The sequence below is a fragment of the Cyclopterus lumpus genome, chromosome 1 (assembly GCF_009769545.1).
Source record: "Cyclopterus lumpus isolate fCycLum1 chromosome 1, fCycLum1.pri, whole genome shotgun sequence".
In the NCBI taxonomy this organism is placed as follows: Eukaryota; Metazoa; Chordata; class Actinopteri; order Perciformes; family Cyclopteridae; genus Cyclopterus; species Cyclopterus lumpus.
The window spans coordinates 5170876-5192360 of record NC_046966.1 but is presented as its reverse complement, the minus strand read 5'-3'; the positions used below and the strand labels follow the sequence as shown (position 1 = coordinate 5192360).

General features: G+C 43.5%; 2 protein-coding genes across 8 annotated transcripts in view; one reads left to right on the top strand and one right to left on the bottom strand.

Annotated features, from left to right (window-relative positions):
- Nucleotides 1–14277, top strand: part of rbfox2 (RNA binding fox-1 homolog 2) — a 29172-nt gene extending 14895 nt beyond the window's left edge. For 3 of the 7 annotated variants that reach the window (XM_034538397.1, XM_034538408.1, XM_034538422.1), the window contains 11 exons: nt 2730–2927; nt 3775–3945; nt 4567–4620; nt 4764–4856; nt 8766–8853; nt 9344–9400; nt 9484–9670; nt 10344–10389; nt 12816–12907; nt 13028–13100; nt 13649–14277. In XM_034538397.1, coding sequence (XP_034394288.1) covers nt 2730–2927; nt 3775–3945; nt 4567–4620; nt 4764–4856; nt 8766–8853; nt 9344–9400; nt 9484–9670; nt 10344–10389; nt 12816–12907; nt 13028–13100; nt 13649–13693 — 1104 coding nt within the window. In that variant the 3' untranslated portion in view covers nt 13694–14277. Of the gene's footprint in view, nt 1–2729; nt 2928–3774; nt 3946–4566; nt 4621–4763; nt 4857–8765; nt 8854–9343; nt 9401–9483; nt 9671–10343; nt 10390–10840; nt 12400–12815; nt 12908–13027; nt 13101–13648 lie in introns of those variants that run through there. The other 4 variants (XM_034538417.1, XM_034538420.1, XM_034538423.1 and 1 more) reach the window with 2 other exon arrangements.
- A 4699-nt stretch (nt 14278–18976) lies between these two features.
- On the bottom strand, nt 18977–19428 carry LOC117735372 (retinal cone rhodopsin-sensitive cGMP 3',5'-cyclic phosphodiesterase subunit gamma-like). The gene is made up of 2 exons (XM_034539943.1): nt 19325–19428; nt 18977–19094 (listed from the first exon to the last, which is right to left on the bottom strand). The coding sequence occupies exons 1-2, from the start codon at nt 19426–19428 to the stop codon at nt 18977–18979; spliced, it is 222 nt and encodes a 73-aa protein (XP_034395834.1).
- Between the last annotated feature and the right edge of the window lie 2057 nt (nt 19429–21485).

Below are 21485 nucleotides of genomic sequence, written 5' to 3'. Positions count from 1 at the left end.
ATTAACTGAAAACGCACTAACAAGGATGGAGTAATGTATTGGATAGATATGGATTTACAGGGCGTTTATATACAAGGCTGTTAAATTGTACAGTAGATTGAGATGTATATTTACTGCAAAACGATCACAGGGCACAGGTCTGTGCTAAGAATGAGCACATGTTTTCTTGATACTACGGGGGGACCGCCACACAGAACTTGAGGCGGGACAGGAAGAGCAAGGACGTGAAGGATGTTCGCCCTTCTCGAAAAATCCTAATTTGGAATGCTTGTGGATGAGATTGGGAGAGGTTCATACAGCTGCAGGGTTTCAGAGGAGCGGACACAGCTGCCATTTCAAAAAGAAAGTGTGAAAGAAGTTCAAAAAAGAGAGTTGTGGCACTTGCTGTATGTTATTGGCGGGGGGGGGGGGGGGCATAACGGGATTGCTCGGCACGACTGAAATCACAGCGGTGCTGCAGCCGTGAACTGTTGCGTGAGCATGGCACTGGTTCCCTCGACCGAAACAAGCCACTCTCTGATTCGTCCACTGGATTTTGGATCATTAAAGAAAATAAGCTCTGTAGCAAACAAACCTTTTTATGGTGCACACACGTTTCGTTCAGCGAGAAGAGCTTTACAAATGAACGCAGCGTTTATGATTTGAGTTTGGTTTTTTTTTTAAGCGTGAATGCAGGCGGCAGAAGTTTCACCTGAAGGCCGAGAGATTCAGATACCCGGAATGCGCGTTTGCAGCAAAGAAGACGTGAAAAGTGCTGCAACGGTCGACTTGTTCTCAATCCGACTGAGACGACGACTCCCCCTCCCCTCCCCCGCAGACTTGGTGCGACGCGACCCTCGGACGCTCTCATGTCACAATATCGATGTGATTCGTGTCGACCGCGTGCATCCCTCCGGTTTGTCACTGAGGCGAGGGGGTCGGCTACCCTGTCACAGGTGTGACGCCGAGAAAGGTCAAAAGCTGGGAGACAGATGGCACACACACACACACACACACACACACACACACATATATATACCCTCCCACGCACTTTTAACACTCCCAAAGGGACAGACATCTATTGTGCAACTCACATGGGCATCGCTGCAGCCTGTCAAACACACACACACACACACACACACACACACACACACACACACACATTGTAGCCAAGCAGATGTCTAACAAGCATGGAGTCTCTTTAGTGGTGAGACCCATTTATTCTGATATCCAGAAGACCAAAACACAGAATATTACTTTTACTAATTAGTTGTTATTATTATTATTATGACTGCCTGTCTCTGCTGCTACAATTACTACTTCTGCTAATGAAGAAAATAATGATGAAGTAGGAGGTGACCAGGAAGACTAACAAGAAGAGGGAGATTAAGAATACAGAGAAAGAACAAGAGGCTGCCAGATACAGCAGCCATTGTTTAGCCATATACATATAGATAGCTATTTTGTAATACTTTTCTATTGTAATCTTCTATTAGCGTCTTTATTTACCTCGTCTGTTTTCTGAACATGTTTTCTCAATCAGAAGTTCAGTTATAGTTCTCCTATTTTCTTGTAGAACCGTTCAAACACCAACGATGGAAACCAGTCGAGGACTTCATCATTCTGTTCCCGTCAAAGTCCGCATTGATGAATCCTTTATTTTATATTATTATCATTACTATAGTTTTTTTTTACCATGCTCGAATCGCTTGGAATATCATACAAAGGGTGAACTTGAAGTAAAAAAAACGGGTGCATTTGGCAATCGGCTCAGTTTGCGCGTTAAACACTATTTAAACGCTGCAGTCAGATGGCGTACACAACCAACATTACACCGGACAAACAGTCACGCGTTAGCGCCGCCGCCGGGCATATTAGCATTGGTTGAGGGGAGGGGGGTTTACCGGAGCAGCGTGGCTGTAGCCGGAGCTATAAATACATTTGTGCTGTTTGCAGTCTTGATTTGATTGAGCATTCAGTGGCGTTATTCGGCGAGTTATAAAAAGATCTGAAAGACAGCGATTGTTTGGTTTATCTTCTGCAGCGATGGATGAGAAGCAGGGCCATGCTTCCAACATCACTCATCACCATTTATCGTCCCCCCCCCCCCTCTTTTTCTCTGCCGTCCCTCCACGCTCTAACTCTTACCATTTAGGGTGTCCGTGACCCACTGCCAACACCAAGGAATGTGTGTTGCGTTATTGCCTTGTGTCGCGTTTGTGTTTGTGAGAACCTGCATTGTTCTCCTACGCACTCGGTGCTGCTTATATTTCTTTTTTTTCTGTCTGCCTTTCTTCTGGGGGGTAATAATAATGTTCCCAAAATACTTGGGCATGCTTCCTTACTAACAGTTGGTCTTTGTGTGAGCGTTGAGGTGTGTGTGGGTGTCTGCGTGTCAAAGGTGTTTTTTTGTGCGCGGAGGCGTTTGTGAGTGTGTGTGTGTGTGTGTGTGTGTGTGTGTGCAGGAGTTAGACACTCACCATTGTACAACGCGGAGTTTGGAGGCATCTGACCCTCAATAATAGATGTGGCTGCAGTGAATATTTAATGGGGGGTGGGCGTGGGTACTTGCGCACATTTACTCACACACACACACACACGTACGTGTGCGGGGAAATGTAATATCCACGCCTGTATGACTTTTTCGACCGAAGCTCTTGGAGAAGTGGTCGGGCGATGCTCTCTGTAAAAGGTACCGGAAGTTAGCCAGCAGCTTTCACTCCTTCCTCACCCCTCCCTCTTCCATACAGGGCTCTCAGGATAGTGCTGGCGGTCAGGAGGGACTCGTGCCTCCACCTTTCTCCGCATTCCCGCCGCCTCCACCGCCGCCCCCTCAGAACGGCATGGCCCTGGACTACGGGGGCAGCCTGTACGCGGCGGGGGCCGTCCAGGGCCCCGTGGAAGCCGGCGGAGTGGCGAACAGCGTCGCCAACAGCCTCAGTGTCCAGGTGAGCGCCTGGACACTTTATTCTCATGATAGAAACTCTACCACTTACAGATTCGATACCATTGTCCCTTTCCTCAACATCTACAAACCTCTCTGCGTGGGACTGATTGAGATCGTTCCTGATTTGTGTAAAGCAACGTGAAGCTGTTTCTACACTTTGTGTTACACTGCTTGAACTGCTAGCTTAGCATTACCTTAGAGACGCTAATGTGTTGGACAGACAGAATAGTGGATGTGAATGAGTAGGGAGAGTGAATGATACTAGTAGTAGTAGTAACACTTCTACTGCTGTAGTATTTCTACATCTACTACTTTCATTCTCAATTCTCTGTACTTGCTGTATTTACACTTTAAGGTCACCAGTTTATTTTTGACGCACATAGCTGAAGCTAATAACGTCTAATCCAACGGTCTGTGAAGGCTGTAATGTTCAGCTTTTATTGAAGCGGCTCGCTCGAAGTGTCCATTTAACTGTCTGGCCATTTGCGGTGCTGTTTAACTGTATTGTGTTATGGTGACAGGCATCATCCACCCCACCTATATAATTAAGGGAAAGCTAATAAAAGAAACGCACACACGTTTACTCTCTTTCCAAGCAAAAAGCTCTACATACACTTGTTTCAGCTTCTTAAAAGGCCATTTTTCCTCTGTTTTATATCACATTTAATATGTATTACGTTTGGGCATTGGACGGGAAAAAACAAACAATCTTTAAGCCATTACTTTGGATTCTGGGTAAGAGGGCTCCTAGACAAAATGTTTTGATCGATGAATCCAGAAAACAAGGAAATAATTGTTTCCTGTGTAATAAACCTCTGCCCCCCCCCCCCCCCCCACCCCCCCCCAAGCAATCGGACGGGTCCTCCCAGATTGACGGTCCATTAGTGGTCGGCTCAGGAGGAGTCGGTGGTGGAGGGAGCATTGGGGATGACTCGGACGCCAAGGGGACCCCCAAACGCCTCCACGTGTCCAACATCCCCTTCCGCTTCAGAGACCCCGACCTACGGCAGATGTTTGGGGTATGCAGACTGCACTACTCTCTCCCCTTCCCCCCCCCTTTCCCAATAAGCATCATTGCATAACAGTAACCCAGAAAAGTAGCTTTGGATTATAATCATGCCGTGTGTGCGTATATGTGTGTATATATATATATATATATATATATATATATATATATATATATATATATATATATATATATATATATATATATATATATATATATATATATATATATATGTATGTGTGTGTGTGTGTGTATTAATATTAATATTAAAAAATAATGTGTGTGTCATATCCGTTACAGCTAAAAGGAATCTGTTTGTTTGTAAGATTTGACTGAAAAACTAAACCTTGACCTGGCACATGTTCATCTTGTAGAAAGATGACTCTGATTCTTGAACCAGGTGTAAAAAAAAATCGGGCCTCACGATAAAAAAAATGTTTGCTTGCGAGAGGAATGCGTCTAAGATGTGGTGCAGAGAAAAGAGCAGAGGCAAAGAAGACATGGTGGAAGGGAAAAAAAGCCCATGAAGAGCTGGCTCGCTGCCAGCTCTTCATGGTTGAACAGTGCTGACACCCGGTGGCAAGATGCAGCACAAGACTTACATGCTGCTTCGTTTCCTTTCTTTCCTTTTCAGCAATATGGCAAAATCCTCGACGTGGAGATCATTTTTAACGAAAGGGGGTCCAAGGTATGAAGAACGGGAACGACGTGTCATCTTGAATACTTGTGATACAAAAAACAAGCTCAGCAAAAGCTCACTGTCCATTTTCAACCTCCTTTTGCCCCCCCACCCCCTCTTCTTTTTTTCCATTGTCCCCCGGCTCCTCTTAGGGCTTTGGTTTTGTAACATTCGAGACGAGCGCGGATGCGGAGCGGGCCCGAGAGAAGCTTCACGGCACGCTGGTGGAAGGGCGTAAAATCGAGGTAACTCGCAACCCTTGCCCCCACACTCCCACCCCCCTTTCTTTTTTCCTTTTCCTTTCTTTTTTTTTTATAGAAACGGCGACCATTTTCTCCTCCGTTTCCCCTTCCATGTCCGACAATGAGAATGAGTTTGTTCTGGTCGTCTCTTCCCCCAGCGAAGGGTTTTCCTGGTGGATGTATGTGTTCGACTCTAACCCCTCTGGCTTCACTACAGCATGGTGCAGCGGAGCCACGCACACAGACGTCTCCTCTGACGGCACTTCCTGTCGATGTTTATGCTGTTGCTGTTGTTTTTTGTGGATGTTGTGGGCTGTCCATTGCACCTTGATCTTAAAGCTGTGTGGTTTGCAAAGCATGCTGTGTGGAGTGGCTACGCAAACAGGCATGGCCGGCGAGACGTTGACGAGGTCGATATCCGCTTCTGTCACAGCATGTAGGATCTTTTCTCTTCTATTTATTTTATTTCATTTTGGGGTTTTCCTGCACCTTTTTTCCATGACCATCATCACTTCTTCCATGATCATGATGAGTGGCCATCTTTGGTTTATGGTTGTGTTAATGACTGGAAGGGCAGTTAATAGCCTCTTGTATTTTTAAGTGCTTGCCGGTGTCTGTGAGAGGCTACTGTATGTTGCATGGATGGGTCATGAGGTCAGATATCGTCAAGGAGATTTTACACGGGTGACTCTGGGTAGCAGGTGTGATGCGTTAACAGGCTGATGCATGATGGGGCGCATTTTCAGGGGCCAGTTTGAGTCTTGAAATGAGTCTGCCGTGAGAAGTGCGGTGCCATTTCTGATGCTTCATAAAAACGTGTACATTTAGACGTGCGAGAGAAAGAAAAAAAGAAAAAAGTTGCTTCCACACACACACACACACAGTTGCATCCACCACTCCTGGGGGAAAAAAAGGAAGTGCATTTTGTTTTTAATTTCATTTATTCGTTAGCATGAGCTCGGTTTTCAGTTGCAAATGGCCTTTGGAGAAACGGATACACCATGCTTTCGCCATTTGCTCTGGCTCTTGATTTTTTAATTTGTTTTAAAACGCTTTCTTTTTACTCGCTACTAAAGCTCCTCTGCATGCATGGTCTCGAATGTCTTGCACTCCTCTCTGTCTCTGTGTGTGGGTGTAAGCAGGACTAAAAAACATGGAGGGCGGAGAGAGAATGAACGCGTGAAGAGTACGAAATAGATAGCTGCCGTTCCCTCTTCCTTTTCTTCCTTATTTATTGGTTCTCCATCTCTCTTCACTCTTTTTTCACCAGGCCAGTCTGTCTGTCTCTCCCAGTTCGTGTGTCTCCATATGCACCTGCATTTCGGCTGCCCCCCCACCCCCACCGCCCCATCTCTGTCCGTTTCCCTGTACTGTGATGTAGTCGACTAGCATAAACATTGGAGGTTAAGTTTGATTTCAAGTGATTTTATTTTGTCAGTTATTTGAATATAATCTGGGCAATAATAACGGGTAGTCCCTCGCCCCCTCCCAAGGCTGTTTTTTTTTTCCTGACATTCTGTTTTTTTGCCCCTTTATCAACTTCTATGATCTGTGTTTGTAGTGGGATTTATTTCTATTTTTTGTTTGTTTTTTAACCAGTAGAGGCGAGAGTGTTGTCAAATGGCGGATACTTGCAGCTGACTGTTGACACGTGACCTGTTACATCACTTCCTCTCTGCCACATGGTTGGGGGTTGCTTTTCATTACCTCGTTTTTTAGTTATGTTTATTTTTTCTTTTCTTTTTTTTTTGTTTACTTATTTGGTTCATCATTTCTTTCTTACATATATTTTTCTCTATTTCCCTGATGATTTTTGTATGTTGTTGTTGTTGTCAGTCTCCACGGTAACTGCTCGCGTGTCCTCACGCTGTTTCCCTGGCAACGGTAAGTTGTGTACACATGGCATCATCTTTGAATGACCCCCTCCCCCCCCTCCCCACCCCCACCCCACCCCACCCCATCCGTCAAAATAGTGAAATAAAATGCACCCAACACCCAAATGAGGGACTCCTTTACTGGAGGGAGCCCGCTTGATTGATTGAATGTTTGACAGAACCCGATTGGCTAATCCTGTGATTGATTGGGGAGGTGGGGAATGAAACGATTACGAGATTAGCCATTGATCGCATGGCGGTATAACGGCCACCTGTATAACTGAATGTACTGCATCTATCTGCAAGTGCAACGACTTTGACTACCACTTCTTATGCATTCATTCCAATCACCTTCTCTAACTGCATTCAGCATTTAATTCCAGAGCCGTATCCTGCATGGTTTACTCTCTTCCTTCTCGTCATCTGTATGACGCCATATAGTACATCTCTCCGTGTCATGTCAGCCAACGGCTGCATTTCTTTTTGCACCGTAGCGGGATAGCATGCCGAAGCATGAGTGCTATGTTAGCGTTGCCGGAGAGAGGATACTAGTTGTCTGTGTATCCCGGTGTACTGCAGGCCTTGACGATCACTCTCTGTACCACTTTGTAGACTGGAGACAGTTGTGGAGGTACGGGCTGTTTGGACTTCACATTCAAATTTAAGATGGAAATGTGGATAAATAGTGGATGCACGCTTATTTTACTTCCAAGCGAAGCTGCTCTTACATACACACAGAAACACTTTTTGCATTTGAGCCTTTTTTTATTGAAGGGGGAAAAAAGAAAAGCTGCCACGAATGAATTTGTAGACCCCGGCAGAGCAAACCTAAGAATTCATGCCACTGATTAAGCAACGGCAGCTTTTTCTTTGTTCTGATTCCCGTGACGAGGTGTCAGGTGTTTTACTTTTTCAGTTTGGTTCTGGATGGTGTGCGTGTTGGTGGTTTGTGTGCTTTGAGGTCTCTTTGGTGTGCGACACTGATCTGGAATGCCTGGCACAACCATGGTTTGATTTGATTTTGATTACATTTTATGTTTGTTTTTTTTTTGTTTTGAGGAATGATTTTTGCATCCCCCATCCTCTCCGTCTTTATCTAGACTTCTCTCTCGCTCCCTCTCTCGCTCTCTTTTCATCATTCCGCCATTGTGGCTCCTGTACAGTTAGAGCCAATGTAGGCAAACGGTCAGATGTATATTTTGTATGTGTATCGCATCTTGTCTTTTCTGTTTGTTCATTTGAAGAATTGCACATTTGAATGGATTGATCTCTCTATCTCTCTCTCTCTCCATCATGTATGTGTTTTTTTGTGTCTTTTCATGTGGACTGGCTCCTCCTCCTGCACCCCTCTATATTTCTGTCTTTTCTCTCTCCCTCCTTTTCTTTTTTCTGTATGGTGTGTATTGGATCGGGAGGGCTGCCGAACCTTTTTTGATTGGTCTCTTACTGCATCTGATGCTTGCTGATTGGCTCACCTGGTGATGTGATGCGCTGTTGATTGGCTGCGTGTAATCTGTGTATGAACTCCTCGATCAATGTTTTTTTGCATTGTGTTCAACTGATGAATCTGCCGCTTAATTCACCTTCTTTTTCCTCCCTCTTTTTATTTTGGAAAAAGGTAGCAATAAACTGGTCTTGGATTTCTTTTTGAATGCGTTCGTTCTGAAATATTTTGTTTTTCTTTGTTCTGTGTGCCAATGGTTGCATTGTTTGTGTGCGAAACTGCCTGATTTACTCACCAGGATCCTCGTGTTCAATGTCTCTCTCCTTCAAAAGAAGCGCATGCATCAAATACCATCGCTGCTCATCAACAGAATTAACCTCTGTCATAAGTAAACAACTGTTTCACGTGTAATGACACCTCACACGTCAAGTTCAATATGAAAACTGTGATCATCACGTGCAGATTATCTCCCTCAGAATACATTCAGATAAAACATTTTTTAAATAAAGTTTCGATTCTGCATCATTTTGATAATTCCTCAATGCTTGTTTAACTGTGTCCACTTGGCCTCTGACCACTGCTTCTGGTGTCCAGGTGAATAACGCCACAGCTAGAGTGATGACGAACAAGAAGATGACCACCCCTTACTCCAACGGCGAGGGCCTCGCAGCGCTGCCATACGGTAATGCGCCTTAAACTTCACAACCGATTCTATTTTGTGTATATATATTTTTTAGAACGTGTTGGTTTGTTATGCATGTTACCCAAAAGTGGCTGCAACTAATCGATTGATCTGTCAATCGCTTTGAAATTGGTCATAAAATGGGGAGAACTGTCGTTTCCGAAAGCCCACAATGACGTCGTCGAATCACAACTCGAAGGCATCCAGTTACTGTCATAGAGGAGCAAAGAAACACATTTAAGAAACTCAATGTTTTTCCTAAATAAACAGATTAATTGTTTATCAAAACTGATCTGAGAGCTGATCGATTAATCGTTATAGCTCTAATATCCCACACAACAAAACAAAAGCTTCAATACACACGCACTCGCATCCTCTCTTGAACAGCAAATATCAATCTGCAGGGATGCACAATTCCTAAAGTACCCGCCTGCCATCTGTCACATATTGATTTAATTGTACTTTTTATTTTCACGTTGGTCGACTACAGCTGGATGGAAGTTGAGTCCCATGGTTGGAGCCATGTACAGCCCCGAGCTCTATACAGGTACGAGCACAAGGATTAGCTTCACACTGATTAGCCCCGTTGTGTTGGAGACAGGATGCACAGATAATGTTTTTACCCTAAAGGCACTTCAGCCGATCTGTCCCACCTTCTCCGTCTCTCAGTGCCGGGGTTCCCGTACCCGGCGGCAGCGGCGGCCGCTGCCTCCACCGCTGCCACCTTTCGAGGCGCTCACCTCCGGGGCCGAGCCCGACCCGTCTACAGCGCCGTCAGGGCCGCTGTGCCACAACCCGCCATCCCTACCTACCCGGGGTAAACACACACACACACACACACACACACACAGAAACTAAGCCAGCAAACTGCTCTTAAAACTAGACATAATGTCTTTCTTCTTAAATGCATTCCTTCACTTAGTTAACAATAATAATTGTGCATGCTGTGTGTTTGAATATATATCTATTTTTGTTTGAGATATTGACGTTGAAATACCATTTCCTTGTACCTGAAAGGTGATAATTTCCCAGTGGTTTAGTGATCAAATGGAGCAGTGTTTTCCTCCTGATAGACGTTTGTCTCGCGGTCTCGTAACAGTAGTATCAATTTAAAGTTGGTGCAGTCGTAGACAAAGAGGTGGTATTTTGTCTTGCATGTTGCACGGTGTGTAATAATCTCACCCTTCTTTCTTTTTCTCTTTTTCACAATCGGTTTGGCACCGTTCTCTCACCTCTCTCTCTCTCTCTCTCTCTCTCTCTCTCTCTCTCCTCCCCAATCGTGTTTGCTGTTTCCTGCAATGCCCACATGGTGGCGCATCACACCATTCTTTTGTTTGTTTGTTTCGACTTTCCACCACCGCTCCTCCCTCCCCCTCCTCCTTTCTCATCTCTCCTTTACCTACCCCTTCCCCCCTCGTCGCTCTCCTTACCTTCCTCCCCCCCCCCCCCTCTCTCTCTCTCTCTCTTTCTCCACTCTCTCTCTCTCTCAGTGTGATGGCCTATCAGGATGGCTTTTATGGTGCAGCTGATCTCTATGTAAGTATACCTCTCTCTGCCCTCTGCTGCCTCACTCCTCACCTATGTCCCCCACCCCCTCTTGCTTGTGGGTTTTCAAGTGTGGCACGGACTAAACCCAAAGAGACGTGTACTTTTGGGTGTTTGATGTTTTTAATCTTTAAATTAGCTTTTTTACAATTTATATTCATCACAAATATATTGAACTCATCTTTTTGTTTTCCTGTAATGTACAATCTCAACTGACATGTCCTTTCAATGATGCATACAGATATAGAAAATGTTTGCACTCGCACACACTTTCATCAAAGTGTTCATTCACGAATACACTCCTCTCGGGTTTGTCTCTGTGCATTTGTGAGTTAAGTTTGTACCAATGTGATTACGTGTGTGTGTGTGTGTGTGTGTGTGTGTGTGTGTGTGCAGGCGTGTGTGACCAGGTTGACAATAGCTGTTTCTGTTCTCTCTGTAGACTAGTGTTTCAGGACATTAGTGGCAGATTGCCCCAGGTAGGGTTTACACACTCTGTGTGAGAGCCAGTGTGCATCCTCCTCGTCTCCAATGACTGCGTGCTGCTAGACATTATTGACCATCTGAGATTGAAACGCCTTCTCTGTCTTCTTCTACTAACTCACTGGATTCTGACATGGGTGGAGTTGCGGAAGGGGGAGAAGAGAATTAAGTTGAAATCTTGATTTTTGCAAAGCATGTGCTACACGAAAATGTCCACTCTCAAATGATCTACAGTAGGAGGGGGGATTAGGCGCAGTATTGCAGGTTAGGCGCAGTATTGCAGGTCAATACGTGAACAGTGGGCCAATTTCTTTTGACCTAAACTACCCTAGGTGGCAGCCCACAGCAAAAATCCATCTGTAATCGTAGGACTTTTCACTGTTCTTGTGGCGAGATACATTAAAATACATTATTATCTTAATCACACACAGAAAACACGTAAAGAGAACTGGGATAGCCGAGAATAAAAAATAAAAAAACATGCCCCCTTCGTATAATTTTTTCATTGATTCGCACAAAAATCTGAATTACTATGTGTCAGCAAGCTGCATTCTCACGACTTGAAATACAAACGGGATGTGAAATAAATAAGATGTAAAAAAAAAACGAGCATTTTCCCAGTAGTCAGAGGGATGTAGGACAGTTTCCATCAGCAGTTAATTCCGACCCCTTCCAGGAATCTCCCTCTCTGTTTCACCTGTGGCATGCTAACTGAATCAATGTCGGCATGCGGACATATTGACAAGGCTGACTCCTCCCCCAGTCCTCTCCTATTTCCTCCCCCCTTTTTCTTCTCCATCTATACACCATACCTCTACCCTCTTTTTTTTTTTTTTTTTTTTGTGTCATCCTTAATTACACTTCTTCCTCAATAATTAAAACCTTTTTTTGTATGTTTCAAGTGTCTTCCGGCACCCCCTTCCTCTTCTTCTACTCCTTTTTTATTATTTACTATATCTTCTTTCCTTGCTCTGGGACTCTTCTTCCTCTCCTATTTTCTATGTGGCACTCTGAGATTATTGGATGAAGAGTGCCTTACAAATAGAATGCATTATTATTATTATTATTCTATGTCTCCGGCACTTTCTCCCTCCTCCCCCCTGTACATGCCATCTTCCTCTAGCCCTTACGCCTTCCTACCCCCCCCCGGTCCAGCCTCCCCCTGTAGCGGCAGTTGTGTGGTCCTGAATGCGGGGACTTGGTCGACTGATCCTTTAGGGTAGAATGCAGCGGTGTTTGTTGTCATAGGGATGTTTGGCCTAATACGCTGTGCGTTCGGGAAAAGCATGCTGTGTCTGTCTGTGATTGGCCGCTGGCCACGTGAGCGGGTGCGCGTGTGTGTGTGTGTGTGTGTGTGCCCTTTTTGTTTTTTTTAATCTGACTGGCTGACTGTCTTCTTTCACCCGTAGTTTTTTTTTTTTTTTTTTCCCCATCAGCTGTTCATCCAAACATAAATAATGACACAATCATCTTGCCTCCCCTTCTTTAACAGTGTGTTTTTGTTAGGGGAAGCGGGGTGGGGCACAGTTAGGGGTATGAACTCTCTCTCTCCCTCCATGTCCAACACACAGTGGGGGAAAGAAAGGGGGGGGGGGGGGGGGGGGGAAAGGCACTTTAATGTTGCACGGGGGCAACGCTTGCAAACAGCAACACATATGTTTTATTTTCCGGGTTGGTCATGGAGGGAGAGACCCACACAGAGCCTGAGCTACATCCTTGTGAATGCCGTACTGCACCAGATTAGCCAGTTTTGCTGACTGTCTGCTTGTTAATCTTTCGCTCTCTTCTCAGCAGTGTTTTGCTCACTATGTAACCCTTTTTAGATTAACCACTTGTCTGTCAGTGTGTAGAGGAAGTGCAGCAAACCCTTTTAACTCTGATCTCCTCTTGTTTCTCCTCCGTCGTGCACCACTCCCATCATGGCCTCGTCACAGGGCGGCTATGCAGCGTATCGTTATGCCCAGCCGACTGCGGTAGCGAATCCCGCGGCGGCGGCAGCGGCTGCAGCGGCAGCTTACAGTGACAGGTGAGCTTTGAAGCTAACAGGAGTTAGTCAGTTGCAGCATATTCAGCCAAATTCCTTTTTTTTCCTTTCTCATTTATGTGACTCCTCATGTTTGATGGCGTTTTTTTCTTTTCTATGAAGCTACGGACGAGTTTACACGGCAGACCCCTACCATGCTGCGCTCGCCCCGGCTGCCTACGGCGTTGGAGCCATGGTAAGTCCCTGAAAGATGAGGCCATTCTGTATTTTTCTTGTCTTCAATTCCCATGAAAGAGCACCCAACGACATATTAGTCCGTCCCGCAACACTTTTATGGTGCCCCTCTTCTGCCAGTGGCACTCCAAGAGTTCCTACTGAAGATAAAGATATTTAAAAACTAGTCACCAACATATAGTTTGTTTGTTGCGCTGTCGACATGTCCAGGGCAACTGTCTTCTGGCCCTGAAAAGGTTGAGGCTTAACCTGATGCCAATGTTGTTTGGGAACGTGTTGCACTGAAACACTATTAACTGACACGGTGTCAAAATCCATTTGTTTATATTTGTTACAACGCAGTAAATATGGAGCTGGGTAGTTCCAGCATAAAAAAATGTGTGTGTGTAGATATAAAAAATAAATAGATTCAGAATTTGGTTTCAAATCTTTTTATGTAATTTGTTGACAATAAGAGAAATGAAGAAAGTCGACAGACTAATCAGTAATGACAAATGCCATTTTGAAAGCACTTTATTCACTAACTGTTTATCTTTTGTCGTTTCACAGGCCACACTGTACAGGGGAGGCTACAGTAGATTTGCCCCATACTAAAGACACTACATTTCCCAGGAGCTCCCCTCTTCCATTGAATTTCTCTGAAAGAGCTCCCTCTGTTGTCGTGGAGGTGGACTGCACCCAGTTTTAAAGTGTGGAGTCGACTCAACAAAGATATTTCAGATCCCTCCCCAGAGCAGTCCCACGTTTTCGTATATACGCTACTACAGAAATAGAGGAATGCTGTATTAAAGACTGACAGATGGCCTTTACAGTAAAACAAAAAGAAGAAGAAAAAAAAGACTTAAAATGGCCACCTTCCCTATTGCACGGCTGTATTATAGTCCCCTCTTCTTAATCCCTCGGCACTCAGCAGCACAAGACTCGTGATGGAGCCCAGATGTTCTTCCAAAGGCTGTATGTGGATAACTGACATTTTAAACAGCTGTCAACCATGTGTGAGAAAAAAAAAAGAAGAGCTGAGTGCTGTGTGGCCTGCACGACTCACCATTTGAAGGAAAAAGGGAGGTAATCAAGTGTCCACAAAGTGTCGGAGCGGTAGGAAGCAGGAGGGCGCATCGAAAGAGAAGCTTAAAAAAAGTTGTTGAACCGGAACGAGGAGTTACTGATTTAAAAAAAAACCACAAAAAAAACCACTGATGGGATTTTGGTGATCCCACCTTAATGTGGGCGGATAGTAATGAGAGAGGCTTTCCATTCCCACCGTGTTCTGGCAGAGGGGGGGGGCGCGGCTGAACACGGCGGCCTGGAGGGAGGATGCGTGACAGACATCATGTCCGAAAGCTGGAGGGAGGGAGGGTTATTAGAGCTGTTCCTTACCTCAAGTTTTCTTAGTGTGTGGAAATGGTGAACCTTTAAACTTTAAAATTGTTATGATATGCAAAGAAATTAGTTTAGAGAAAAAAAGTTACCAAATTATTCTTATTATTATTGTAATTATTCTTATTCTAATAAAACCCCATTATTTTTGTTTTGACTCGGCAGCCACCGCTGTCACGGGGCATGTAGATCCAACAGTGAACCTTGGGGTTAACATCAGAAAATGAGCATCTGCATTTCAAAACCTCCACCTCGTGGACTATGACACAACGATGGTCTCACCTCACTGTGTGTGTGTGTGTGTGTGTGTGTGTGTGTGCAGCCGCCATGAGAACACCACGGAAAGATCACACACTAAAACATTTCTTTAGCTTTTAGATCCAAACGGCATCATCCGCCCACAACCCTGGGGTTCAAGTATTTGTTGATCCTTTTAATGTAGAGATTTATGATTTGGATTCCCACCCCATGCTCCATCTTTTATAGAGCAACGTCCAACATTTAAATGAGTCTTCCTGAAACATACTTTAGTCGGTAATTGTGTTGGAGGCGCTGCCAGTCAGCGCTTTACTGAGCAAGAGAGAGAGATTCTGTCTGAGTTAATAGAAAATATTTAAATGCAAAACACCTTACTATTGTGCATATTTCTATACCGTTGTATTCTATATTTCCAGAATGTGGCTTTTTTTTCCTTTTTTTTTTTCTGGCTTTTGTTTTTTGTTCCAAAGATTTGTAGAAAGCACATTTTTCTGCTGTATGTATAAATATATTATCTTTGTTATTGTTATCATAATATTATGGCTGTCCTTATTTACTTCTTTTTCACTTTGTTTGTCTTTTTTTAAATATATATATATATATATATCTTTTAAGTGTTGTTCCTTCTCCAGTAAGGTGCAAGTTCGATTTCAAGTTTGTTTTTTGTTGTTTTCTTTTGCATTGGAATACGGTTCTTGAGTCGAGCGTGTACCTGAGAAGCGACACACGAGAGGTATGCATGTAACACTATCAAATCTGTCCGCTCGGGTAAATATTCAGTCAATCCAAGCGACAGTTTTTTTTATTTTGGGTTGATTATAGGATCTGTTGGCATGACATTTGATGATTTCAAAAATATACAGCAACGGCTGGATTTTTCTCTTTTTGTGTCCATGTTTTGGTGACTGAGACATTTGGAATGAACGAACACAGGCGTGTAGCACTTTGGGTAAAACCAACTGTGTTCCTTTTTTTATTATTTTTGAGTTTGAAGCAGACTCCTTACATTTCAGTGGTTGAATCTGTCGGCTTGAGCAGCGCGGTCGCTCCAGGTTCGTTTGAAGATGTCCAGTAAAATGTCTGGAAGTGTTATCACTCGTACATGAGCAGGTTGATATTTCAACATGGTGAAAAACTAAACGTCATTGTGGGATATGATATAAGCTATGTGTTGAATGAGATTCTATTTGTATTTTCACTATTTTTCAAAACAGTTATGTTATCCATTCATTGACCAACAGGTCAATAAGTGTGTGTGTATATATATACACACACACACCTTTTTTCTTTTTTTTCCCTCTATTAAATGTGCTGCTGTTATAATTTTTAGCATTTTATTTGTTATATCTCCAAATTACTACAAAATGTGCTCTGGACAAAAAAAAGAAGAAAAAAAAGAAGCCTAGCCAAAGATGCTAACTTAGTCCCCAGCACGTTCTGTTCTCAACTTGAGAAGTGCGACACAAAAATACACAAAAATGGACTTCTGACGGCATGGACAAACCAGCATGAGCGATACTTGTCAAGTTTGAAAATGTTTTGCATGAATCTTGTGTCTTTCATATTTTGACTCCTGAGCAGCCGAGCCCAGCTGCGCTCTTCTTTACCACTAAACTCTATCTGGGGAGTGACCGGCAGCTAGCAGTTTGAAGCTAGCTCACGCAACAAAGAGCACAGTGCTGTTTGGCAACAACAAAACAAACAAAATGGCTGCCGCACAAACTAACACGTGGCAGCTTAATTTTTCTTGTCATGGTTTCCTTGCCACTTTATTATGTGGCCCTCCTTCATAGTTGCTATGGTTCCCGCAATGAACAGTCCTCTCCCTCTGTCATGTCTATATCCCCCTTGACTGCCATTGTTTTTTAGTTATTGAATGTCCATATAAAATGTTTTATATAAAAATGTTTTGTTGTGATCACGCTTTCAGCTGGTTTTCTTTTGGCATTCTATTTATTTAGTCAAATGGTTCACATTGTGAACTCAAAAAGGAAGCCAGTGCTAATTACTGGTTTAAGCGTCAGTGTTGACCTGCAGCAGAGTTGGAAACGCAGCACTCGGGCAGCAAAACTGTTATTCAACGTATCCACAGACGACAGTTCGTATGATATCTAATGAAAAAGTTACTTTAAGTTATGGCGCGCTTTCCGACAAAACTCCGGCAACACTTCTCACATGCACACGCCGTCTTAAGAATATCTGAAGCAACACTAGCATCCGCCTGGAGTTCCTGGCCCAACAGTATCTCTGCTTTTAGCTTCGTGTTGGTCTCCACCAACTCCCAAGAGAAATGTTGCCGCCATATAAGCTCAATGTTTCACAGTTGCTAACGTTGCCCGTCTAGTGTTTGATGCTGGGCAGGTAGCATTTAGTGGCTTTGTCAGAGCGTTTTGTTTAAACCGGCTACTTGTTGTGTCTGCAGACCACTGGTCAGACTAAATCTCACACACGCAGGCTGGAAAACATGAACATTCCCGTCAATATTTATAAATGGGAATCAGTTAGCCAATGTTATTGAATAGTTTGCCATTTATTTTTAAAGGAAGAGAGGACAACTGAAGGGAGTAAAAATAGTGAAGTGAGGAGAGAGTAGAAGAGTTTGGTGGAGAGGAAAACATGTAGTTGCCAATCTAGTCGTCATATTTCTACATTATATTGGTTTGAGTATTGGGAGCACCATCGGTCCCGAAAAAAGAAATGTCCTTTTTGAGTTCACACAGGAGAAGTGGCGTGCAGACCAATAGATGGATTTCCAGGTTAAAAAAAAGTTGATATTGTATTTTGCCCAGCATTTCTTGTGGTGTTGAAGCCGTGCAACGGCTGACGACACGTTTCATGTGTTTCTTTAGATTCAAACAACACGCTACAGCAGCTATCTAACAGCTGCTTGTTGGGAATGCTGCGAGATTGTGTGTGTTTTTTTTTAAAATTCTCTAAATTGTTAACTTTATTCATAACAGTTTATTTGTTCTTTATTAGTTCAATAAATGGGACCGCTAGGATCTCATTTCAGCAAATGACCTCATTGTTACATGTATCCCTAGCGAGTGTTACGACTCAATGGAACACAATCATTTTTAATTAAGTTGCATAATGTGCGATTGTGTATGTCCACGTGAGTTTTAATTGTAGTAGACACATGAATACTGGGCATCAACGTTTGACAGATCTAGCACGAGCGACCCCGAGTTCTCTACTTTCATCTGTTTATTTTACATTATTTTGCTCATGTTCCATTCTGCTCTTAATCCACCCAGACGACCAGGAGCAGTTCATATCAGGTGCTCTCCGCAGTGCGTCTGGTTATCGCTAACACTGACTGACTGTTGTTCATCACAGTGTGTCGTTGAATGTGTCGGTCCGTCCCCTCTGGCTCGTACATATAGATAATTACATGGTTTATTGAACCTTTTTGTATTTTTCTCATATTTCCCCATAGCTTCACTCACCATGGTACAGTCGACTATTGTGACTTTCACAAAGCTACTTAGTTAGCACCCAATTATATCGTGTACATGGAACCAGAACAACCCGCGCCTTTTTGTTTCATAGAAAACAAAATGCCCCCGGTTTTCATTTCAGAAATCTGGACATATACTGCAAGTTACGCCCCTCACGTATGATGCAAATGGGCATGTTGTTGTTGTGTTTTTAGCATGCAACGCCAAAATGATAACGCTAAAGTCCCATCAGGTTCTCACGTGTGCTTAAAGGAGACATTTCTTTGGGGAAAATATGTATTGACACTTCTACTCATTGATGTGCACAAATTTACATTCATAGTTAATAAAAAGAGAAATATATATATTATAATCATAAACGGCTGTACATTAAAAGGGAATGGCTCCAAAGAGGAAGAGGGTCACAGTGTAGAAAAGGCAGGAGAAAGGAGCAAAGGTTCAGTGGTGACATACTTCAAAACTGGTATAAAACCATCTTAAAGCAGTTGTAGTCCATCGTCTCTCAGAAAAGCACAAGCCAGGTGCATTATGGGGGAGGAAGTTTGGAGCCTTTGCTCGAAGCATAGACGCCTCATGAAAGCATATATGAAATCATTTCTTTATAAATGACATTTGCCAATTCTGTCACATTTTAGATGAGTCTCAAACTTTGCATGTTTCCCAAAACATGTGTTGTGAACAACGACAGAGGTCAGGTATTTTGGAAGGAGAGCAGGGCGAGGATGGAGGACTGGTGCAGGGGGGTAACATAGTGGTGGTGAAAGTGCTGCAGTTTAGTTTTTTAAACTATTCCATATTTGGCCAAGTCGCTGAGCTCCATGTCCCCGAAGGCCTCCCACGGGCAGATCACCGTGATGTCTGTTCCCAGGCCCTCCATGCCGGGGATGTCGTCTCCGAATCTGAAAAGAAATGTTATATGTGACTTTCACTTGTATTCAGATACAACATTGTGAAATATGTCTTCTACCCCATTGGCTTTTTTGTATTGGCTTATTCCATGATTATGTATATTAATGTAGAGTCTTGACTTGAAACGTAGTGAGAAATGAATAAATGTAGTGGCGTGAAAATGACTATTTAGAAGTATAATATAGCAGAACATCTAAAATGCTAAAGCAGTACTACTCACCCCTTCTGGCCGGGTTTAGGCGCCTTGCTCTTGAAGGTGCGGGTCGTCCTCTGCTTGAACTTGGGAGGGCCCTTCTTGTCAGCGGGATTTGCTACGTCTGCCATCTTTTCAGCACTGAGTGAAAAAACAATTAAAAAGTCAATTAAAATGTCAATTGATTCCCCCCCCCCTCTCCTCTAAGCCCCTCTGCTCGGTGCTCGGATGATGTAACGTCCTCAGGTTCGGGTCAAAGCGTTGACTAAAGCCGGCACAAAGCTCCTTCCAACCCTGTTACACAAACAGCTTTGTCTACTTTTTGCACATTGGCTTTAAAGATTACTCTTGGCGGCGCTGTGGACTTTGACCTCTCGGATGGCCTCTTTCATGCTAACAAATCGTGTGATTTTTTTGTTGTTGTTGTTGAAATGTGCCAGAAAGTCAGTTAGTTCTTAAACTTCGCACCCAAATTCATAATTAGGTTACAGAATTCTCATGATTTTAGCGGTTGTTGTTTTGAACTACACATCGTGTATAACGGACAACTCAACTAATACTGTAGCGTCTGTGTTGGCCGCCATCCCATAGTGATGGAAGGAGCAAAAGCCTTCTCCTTTTAATTGTTCTTACCCTCATTAAACTAGGATGCTCTCTTGAGATTTAAAACGTCCGAAAGGTCACATGGTAATGATGGTGTAATGATGGTGTAATGAAGCTTTCCCGTGCCACACGCATCTGAACTTATAGTTTTAGAAACAATTAGATGTGGCAAAGTTTTGTTTGGCAGCAACACAGTAGTCCCTGTTTTATTGGCTCGTTGGTTTCCATTTTCCTTAAACTTATTTAGTAATATCTTTTATGTATTGATACCACTTATGTCATTACTGCTTTTGTATGTTACTATGATTTATCCATTTACTATCCTGCTAGCACATTTCCCGTGAAGTAAGACATGAAATTATATATTCTCACTCTTTTCCACATACACAATCAATCGTCGTTACGACCGAAATCTTATGGTGGAAAAAGTTCTGCCGCGTTAATATTCAAACACGTTTGACCTGAACATGACAGCAATCAAAGGTCATTCTCCACTTCAGATTATCCATTAAATTCAATCAAATTGTCTTTATTAAAATCAGGCTTGTGTAAGCACTCGTATTTACATTTCTGGTAATTCCTTTTTCTTTTCCAATCTCGTCTTGGATGTCTTAAACCTGCAGAAATCAAGGAATCCCTCGTGAGGAGTTGATGCCCAGGTATTGCTGGACCTCCGTAATGTATAAAGAAAGTAGTAAAGTCAAATCCACTTAACACCGTTCAGAAGGTAGAAATGGAAAAGAGACAACGGTGCGTAAAACAAAAGGATGCAAAGTGCACAAACCACTAAATACAAAGCTATGCGGTGGATGAAACGACAAAGTAAAGGCTCCAAAATGTATCGGCAACGCCACGTCCCAAGCACCGATTCCTTTGGTTCTACCATTTAAAAGACCGCACCCATGACGTGTACCTCACTCTGATCTCACGCTTCTCGCTGCACTCTTTAAATGCCCGACCCGTCACCACTGCAGCAGTATTAAAGGTTAGCCAGAAGATGGGGTTTGTTCTTACCTGTGTCCTTTAGTCTGTGCAGTCACACTCTTTTTTTCCTTGGTGTCTTCTTATATACTCTCCACTGCTAATACCCCCCCCCCCCCCCCCCCCCCCCCCCAATGGTTTTCTGACCCCTCTGCCCTCTCAGATTAAGGAGGGGGCTCAACAGTGTGTCGTATCATGTCTGCAACGTTACACAATGGAGCCTCAAACTCAAGCTGGGTTTGCTGGATGATGCGAGTTGTTTCGGGATCTGATTCTTTAATGTGTGAATTACATTTCATTGCAATTTCTGATACTCCGGGGGTACAATAGGGGTGTAGATTGTTGGGGGGCTGTGGACTTCTACTTGTTAGTCGTGTCAATTGTTGTCACTCACTGCTGACAATAAATGGCACCTCAATAGTTCCCAGTAACTTGAAGTACACGTGTACTGTATTTATACCTCGTCTATTCCATGCTGAGCTGCCACAGAGGAGGACGGAGCCAAGTTAGCACATGAAACAATCGCACAGCATCTGATGGGATTAGTCACTCGGAGGAGGAGTTTTGCTGTCATCCATAAGCAGTTGGCAATTACTGAAAGTTA

Bases quoted from the DNA above. Each gene is read 5' to 3' on its own strand.
- LOC117735372 (XM_034539943.1), bottom strand. From the start codon at position 19,428: ATGGCAGACGTAGCAAATCCCGCTGACAAGAAGGGCCCTCCCAAGTTC. The intron at 19,095-19,324 runs GTGAGTAGTACT...ATTTCTTTTCAG, and splicing joins CCTAAACCCGGCCAGAAGGG to ATTCGGAGACGACATCCCCG.